At 48.3% G+C, this 7,020-nt stretch overlaps 1 protein-coding gene across 1 annotated transcript; it reads right to left on the reverse strand.

The window, feature by feature from the left end:
* Nucleotides 1–2,125: 2,125 nt before the first annotated feature.
* On the reverse strand, nucleotides 2,126–5,291 carry TEX55 (testis expressed 55). The gene is made up of 4 exons (XM_086770309.1): nucleotides 5,252–5,291; nucleotides 4,432–4,920; nucleotides 4,083–4,145; nucleotides 2,126–3,366 (listed from the first exon to the last, which is right to left on the reverse strand). The coding sequence occupies exons 2-4, from the start codon at nucleotides 4,609–4,611 to the stop codon at nucleotides 3,307–3,309; spliced, it is 303 nt and encodes a 100-aa protein (XP_086626435.1). The 5' UTR covers nucleotides 4,612–4,920; nucleotides 5,252–5,291; the 3' UTR covers nucleotides 2,126–3,306.
* Between the last annotated feature and the right edge of the window lie 1,729 nt (nucleotides 5,292–7,020).

The raw sequence follows: 7,020 nt of genomic DNA on the forward strand, positions 1-7,020 counted from the left end.
ATGATGCCTCTGCGATGACGTATTTAAGAAGGGGAAAAACAAATAATAATAATAAAAAAGAAGTAGTAGTGAAGAAGCAGAAGTGGGGGCAGAGAGGGGGAGGTGTGAGCCTTGTGGGCTTTGTGGCCCTCACCCTCCGGCCTCCCACTGGGTGGCCGTCTGGGCTCTGCAAGATTCCCCTGCATCCCGTGGTGCAGCCCATGGTAGAGCAGGTTGTCCCCCCGCAGCCCACTGGAGGCCCATGGAGGAGCAGAGATTCACCTGCAACCCGTGGAGGACCCCACGTCGGGGCAGATGCATGCCTGAAGGAGGCTGGGGCCCGTGGAGGGCCCACTGGGGCAGCCGTTCTGGAGGGACTGCACCCTGTGGAAAAACGACCTGCGCTGGAGCAGTTCATGAAGGACTGTGGCCCGTGGGAGGGACTCCACACTGGAGCAGGAGAGGAATGTGAGGAGTTCTTCCCCCAGGGTGGAAGGAGCTGCATAAAGCGACAAGTGATGAATTGACCATAACCCCATTCCCTAGTCCCTCCATGTGTCCCCTGGGGAGGGGGGAAGTAGGTAGAGATAACTGAAATAAAGTTAAGCCTGGAAAGAGTGAGGGGTGGGGGGAAGTTGTTTTTGTTCTCTCTCATTATCCTGCTTTGGCTTTATTAGTAATAAATTGAAATAGTTTTTCCCAAGTCAAGTCTGTTTTGCCCATAATGGTTGCTTCAATGATCTCTCCCTGACCTTATCTCAAACCTCAACCCTTTTTTTATGTTATCCCTCCCCTATTCTCTTGGAGGGTGGGGGGAGTGAGTGAGAGACTGTGTAGCTTGCTCCCAAGCAGGGCTAAACTACAACAAAAATAAAATCAAATAATCTGAGAGGCTTGAGGAGAAGGAAGTGATGTTTCTCCTCAGCTTATTGTGAGATCCCAAAGATTTCTGGTCAAAGCCCTTGCTCAGAGTTGATCAACTTCCCTTTAATTCTGTGAAAGCTGAAGGGTTGTCCCTGGCCTACTGCCTTCTACAATCTCTTGCCATCTACACATGCAAACTCCAGGCCCACACAGCTGCCCTGAGTACAGCCTCATTCATTTCTATACAACTGTTGCTCCTTAAAGGAGAGGGACCTTGGTTCTGAGAAACAGAAAAGACAGCTGCTCTCTCTTACGTGCACTGGGGAGGACTTCTTTCTACCACGCAGCAACTTTGTTAGCATGAGATAAGGCGGCCAGGCCAACAAAGGAAAATTTTGGCCACCAGATTCCTGAGGAACACTGGGTAGGGCCTCTCTTAAATCTTCTGTCATCTGCAGGAAGACTACTTTCCAGCTCACTTCAGCTTATCTGAAAGACAAATTAAGGATCTTTCCTTGCATAACTCCCTTAATGCTGACATGAAGTTGAGGGTGTACACCTATAGTCTGAAAATATACTACAATTCAGAAGTTTTTCGTAAGTCAAAGAGAACAAAAAAATACAACACAGAAATGACAGAAGCAGGAAATCCACAGCTAAAGCTGTACCCAAAAGCATCCTAATCCTGTTCTACAATGACAGTCAAAGACATGCTAGCTTCTCCATCTCTTGGGAAAACATTCTGACAAGTAACCATAGAGATGAAAAGTCTTCAGCCACTATCTTCGTCTTCCACGCATTTCCTGTTTCACAGAGATGGAATTAGCCCTTCTCTTACATTCATGGGGCATGTATGCACAGGGCTGCTTATAAATTCCTGATCAAAAATATATCAGGCTGAAAAACAATCAGTCTCTCTGTTTCATTAAGTGTCCAGTTCTTCTGGTTGCTGAAGATAAGTAGGCCTTTCATCTCACTACTTCAGTGGGACCTAGATGCCTAAGTCTACGTCTAAAACCTATGAAGATTTTATATGACTCTTGAGCCATCTTTTGGCTCACAATAACCTTGAAAACCTACCTTCCTGCCCTATGAATGACAGGGGTGCTCACCTGCCTTTAACCTGGAAACACATGAGTTAACTGCTCTTTTCTTTGAAAACCTTAGATAGAAAGGCAACTCTTCTCAGACAGAGAATTTGTATGCCAAATACTTGCCTGTTATTCCTGAACTTTTTGGGCCCAAGCTCTGCTCTGGAGCGTCATGCAACCTAATCATCAGATTTTTAGCTGAAAATAGATAGATGGAAGATAAGTTTCTATGGTGCTCTTTTCATAGCCATAGAGACAGTCATTTGGGAATACACTACCATCCGTCATGAAATTAGAGCACTTGCCTAAAAAAGAGAAAAGTCTGTAGCGACAAAAAACTTTCTGGCATCTACTGCTGGTACACATTAAATGAAGCCAAAACAACAGCATGCTCTGTTGCACATTTTCAATAATCTTCAGGCAAGACACAAGAAAAAGAAAGACAAAGTTTCTTTATAGGGTGGAAACAGACACTTGGATAGTACGAAAATGAGGATTCTAAGTGTTTCAAGAACCAAAAGCAGTTCACGTGACGTGTTTACAAAGTGTACCTTGACTCTACTTCTTGGGCTACCAGTCCTTGGTTTTGGTTTGTTTAGTTTTATTCACCTCTCACATTTCTGATTGGTAAAGTCTTCAGAAGCCATGGAGGGTGTGTGCAACTATTGCTTTACTGTTCTGTTTATCAAAATATATACTGTAGTTGGAATGATACAAGCAGGGCAACACCAAAAAGCAGAGTGATTGGAAGCCAGCAGGGGTGGTTAAGGGTGAGACAGCCACGCCCAGTGAGTGAAGGTGCAGAGAGACAGCTTCTTGCATCAGAGGATCTCTGGGGACAGTGGGAAAGCCACAGACCAAGCCTCTCAAAGTATCATATGGACATCGGTGCTGCTGCATAGCTGGAGACAGTAAGCCACCAAGGCGGCATGAAAAAGAGAGGACTCTGGGTCATCCAGGGCTGCTTTTAATTCTACTTGGTTTTATGCTTGCATTGTCCTAGTTGTGAGATTTCTCTGCACAGAAAAGCAGAGTGTAGGGGTGACTACATGTGGGATTTATGCATTTGTATGCAGAGAATGCATAGGACTTCAGCAGATCTGCCTCTTCAAAGCGTGCCATATGTGCATGCAGGGCCATGCAGTTTAATATTTGAGTTGGTGCATCCAAACCGATACTTGGTTGCAGTATTTAAACCCAAGCAGAAAGAACAGAACAATCAGGAAACAGAGATACGAGCAGACCTGTTCCAAGTTACTGCCAATGACTACAAAGGCATGGTCCTGTGAAGGTCCCATGCAATATCACGATAGCAAGGTCAGTAGAAGCCAAAAGGAGTGCGTGGGACTTCTTCCAGAAACACCTCCGCATCTTAATTCTTCTCCAATGTTACCTTCATTTCTGCCTGCCTGGCATTTATCATAGACTGCACCTGGGCAAAAGGAAAAGGAAAAGGGTAATTTGGGAGCCTATTTCCTTACCACTGGTGCCCAGAACTGACCTTGCCATTCCTTTGCATGTAAGCAAGGCATGAACCCAGCAGCAAATCACAAGGATGGTGCTTCCCCTGACTGACTAGAGGGCAGTGAAGGAAAAAGACACTCGCTTTCTCAATCTGCTCTCTTTCCTCTAAGCTCCTCCTTTCTCCAAGGAGCTCCCCACACTTCTTCTAACTCACTCCCAAACTATCGCCTCCCTGCATTGACTTCGAATTTCCCATGTTTTGATACCCTGCAGGATCAGCAGAGACAGCTCTCCTGAATAGGGACGTGTGGGCAGGAAAACTGTTCCTCTCAGTGTGGGATAGAGGGAGCTGGAAAAGGGTCACAGGAACACAGAGGGGCCCTATCTCTGTCCCTAATCTTCCCTTACTCTCAGATAACAGTCCTCCAGGGCACATCCAACCCATTCTCTCCCCACGCCCAAGTCTTCCACACACTCACCTTCCCAACCCTCTCCTCCCTCTCCTTTAAGAGCACACACGTGGTCCCTTGTACCCTGGGCACTCTGCTCCTATCCCATGCTTCTCTTCCTTCCAAGTGAGAAATAGTCATGGCTTGACCATGTTTCTGATGTGCTCAGCAAAGCTGGGTTTCTGCTGTGGCCCTAACAGACAGTCCCCATCTGAGCCTCAGCAAGGCAACATACCTGCAGCACGATGAACTGCAAGGGGTCATCAGGCTTGTGGTACACCAGTTGTTCTGTGATCTCCTAAGAGAGAGACAAACAGAAGGAAAGAATTATTGATCCTTGGGCAGAGGGGTGCCTGCACTTTTTGCTCCAACAGGAGCTGCATTTTTAAAAGTAAGCATCTCTTTCAATTGCCAAAGATGATAAAAGGTTTTTTTCTACTACTTTTCTGCTGATTCTAGTGATTTATGCTTAAGAAAGCACAGGACAAGGAGGGATCCAGGGAAAGGATGCTTTAGTCCAAGCTAACTTTAGGCCAAGATTCTCAAGCAAGCCTCTGGAGGGAGAAGGGAAAGAGAAATTTCACCTGAAATATCTGCAGAATCTTGTGTTTCTCCATGTACTTAATGGAGACTTCAAGGGGATCTTCGTACACCGTTGGCTGCTCTGATGTTTCACATGTAGTTTCTGTTGGGTTGACTACAGTTGCTGATGACTGAGCCTCAGGTGTTTTACTGCCAGCCTGTGCCGAGTCAGACATGTACATCCTGACTTTGAAACCTGGCTGTTCACCCACAGGTGATCTGATCTCATCTGAGTTTTCCCTGGTTGCAATAAATTCAGCAACAGGCGACTCGTCCTCAGAACCTGGTGGTTTCTCAGTGACTAGCTGGTCTGCAGACACTGGCAATTCAACTACAGATGGCTGGTCTGCAGATGCTGGTGTTTTAACCACAGGTAAGTAATCCAGAGACGGTGGGGATTCAACTACAGGTGTCTGGTCCTCAGATGGTTCAAGAGCTGGTAGTACGCTAGATTCCTCTAGTCCAGGATCTGTAGGGTCATTGGGCTCTTGCTAAAATATTTAACAAATAAAGAACAAAAAGTGTAATTGGGAAGGAGAGTGTTATGCCTGGGGAGCAGGAGGTATAGGGTAGGGCAGGACGCTTAATTTGAGGGCAGGGGAGGCAGCAGGTTGCGGGGGTCAGCGAGGCCTGGGGGCTCAGGAGGCCGGGACAGGAGGCCCTGGGGTCAGTGCAGGTCGACGCAGCCACCACTGAGGGCGTAGGGGCGACCCCCGGGGCCGGGTGTGCACGGGAGAAGAGGTCTCCGGGCTCGCGGCCGCCACTGCCCGCCCTCGCCAGCCCCGGCTCTCCACGGCGGGGCAGGGTTGCGCTTCCCCTTACCCATGGCGCCGGGCTCTTCTGCCGCTCGGCGCTCGCCGTAGGCGGCGGAGGAGGCGGAAGACGCTGGATTGGTTGCCAGGGAAACCGCTTGCAGTTAGGCGGTGCCGCCGGGGTCACGTGGGCCGCGAGTCCGGCGCGGCCATCATGGGTTAGGGCGGAAGCGGGGTGGTGAGGGCTTATGGTGTCAGCTGGGCCTGGGACTGGGGCTGAGGCTGGCAGTCGCCCCCTCACACCCGTTATTCTTCCGCCCGCAGCAGCTAGGGGCCTCTCTGGGGGCCCCCGGCTCTCTGTGGCCTGGTGGAAGCAAGGGATCACTTGGCAGTCGGGAGGGCATTTGGGGGTTGCCCGTAGCCCAGCCTGCGGCTGGCCGTTTGATTTGCAGGGAGCTGAGTCACTTCACTGTAAATTCTGGTTTTCTTTTGGCAAAACATGATCTGGCTGCCACCTTTCAGCCTTACCACGCTCCTATAAAGGACGCAAGAAAGCCAAAGTAGCCATTTGTTCTTGTTGGCCCCATTAGTAAGTGCCATGGTAGTGAGGAGGCCTGGAGGAGCAGAGCAGAGACAAGCTGGACATGGAGGGTCAGATGGAAATGGACATGTCACGTAACTTGTAAAGAGAAGCAGAAAAGCAAGAAGCAGGGTAGTAGAGTGCTGAGAGAAATATTTACATGCACGTTTATATAAGAGGTACTTTCTCCTCTCCTCAGTTTTGCACAGGTCCTGACAGTTGGTGTGCTGCGTCATGAGCTTCGTCAGAAAAAGCAAATAAACAGATTACCAGTTTCCCACAAAGAGGAGATGAAAGCAATAGATAAAAGCTCTGCTGAGTTACCACAGTAACCAGCTTCTGAAATACTCTGGTTCATGCTCCAGTGTGACAAGAGCTGGGATTGAAACATGAGTGGTTGAAACTGCCATGGAGGTTGATGGGGAGGTGAGAGGGAGGGAGATACAGGACTTCTGTGCTAAACTAACAGATGTCACTTCCATTCAGAGCATGAGTTGCTTTTCAGGTTGCACTGTTGACCTTTTAAGAGAAGCAGCTTCCCCACTGTTCTAGTACTAGGCTCATGACAGTGTTGTCGGTATCCTCAGCCACGCTGACCACTTAGATCATCTTGGACTGGAGCACTGCTGTTTGCGCTCATGGGATGCCAGGTCATTACTCAACTCCTCTGAGACCATCTTGCCTCTGCCACTTTCCCATGGGACTGCAATGGTTCCAGACAGGATGGAACTGCTGGCTTTTTGAATGTGGGGGTTTTTTTGGTCTGTGTTCACTTGGAAAGATCTTGCAAGATGCTGGGTAAAATCTCTAAAATTGTTGAAGGTTCTTAGGCAATTGGTTGGGTGGAATCTCAGGGAGATTTCAGGGTCTGACTTCTTCAACCTCCGCTGATTATCCTGTCCTCACATGATGGGAGAGGGTATGGTATACTGCCCGGTGCTTGGCATTTTCAGTCTTTGATTTGTGGACCCTGACTTATTTCCTCTAGGAGCTGTGGACCAATGGAGCAGACTTAAGTTTGTAGGCAGAATATTCACTGGTTTCTCTTGTACACCCCTTAGAAATACTCTCTTTGTTCTGCAGTGATATGCGCATGTTGAAACTCAAATTTGCAACTCTTGTAGCTGTGAAGAAGTTTTTGCTTGATGAGGTCTTGCTGCCAGTCAGTCTGGAAATTAAGACAGCAATGTCCAGAAACAGTTGAGGTGTGAGTTAGGAGATCTTCCCAGCCCCGCAGCTAAGTATTTCTGCACAGCTGT

The sequence above is a fragment of the Chlamydotis macqueenii genome, chromosome 1 (genome assembly GCF_036417535.1).
Source record: "Chlamydotis macqueenii isolate bChlMac1 chromosome 1, bChlMac1.mat, whole genome shotgun sequence".
Classification (NCBI taxonomy): Eukaryota; Metazoa; Chordata; class Aves; order Otidiformes; family Otididae; genus Chlamydotis; species Chlamydotis macqueenii.

What these genes read in the sequence shown, in the direction of transcription:
- TEX55 (XM_086770309.1), bottom strand. Translation starts at nt 4,611, where the DNA reads ATGTACATGTCTGACTCGGCACAGGCTGGCAGTAAAACACCTGAGGCT. An exon ending in AGATTCTGCAGATATTTCAG is followed by an intron (nt 4,146 to 4,431) that starts GTGAAATTTCTC and finishes TCTCTCTCTTAG; the next exon opens with GAGATCACAGAACAACTGGT. An exon ending in TGCAGTTCATCGTGCTGCAG is followed by an intron (nt 3,367 to 4,082) that starts GTATGTTGCCTT and finishes CCTTTTGCCCAG; the next exon opens with GTGCAGTCTATGATAAATGC.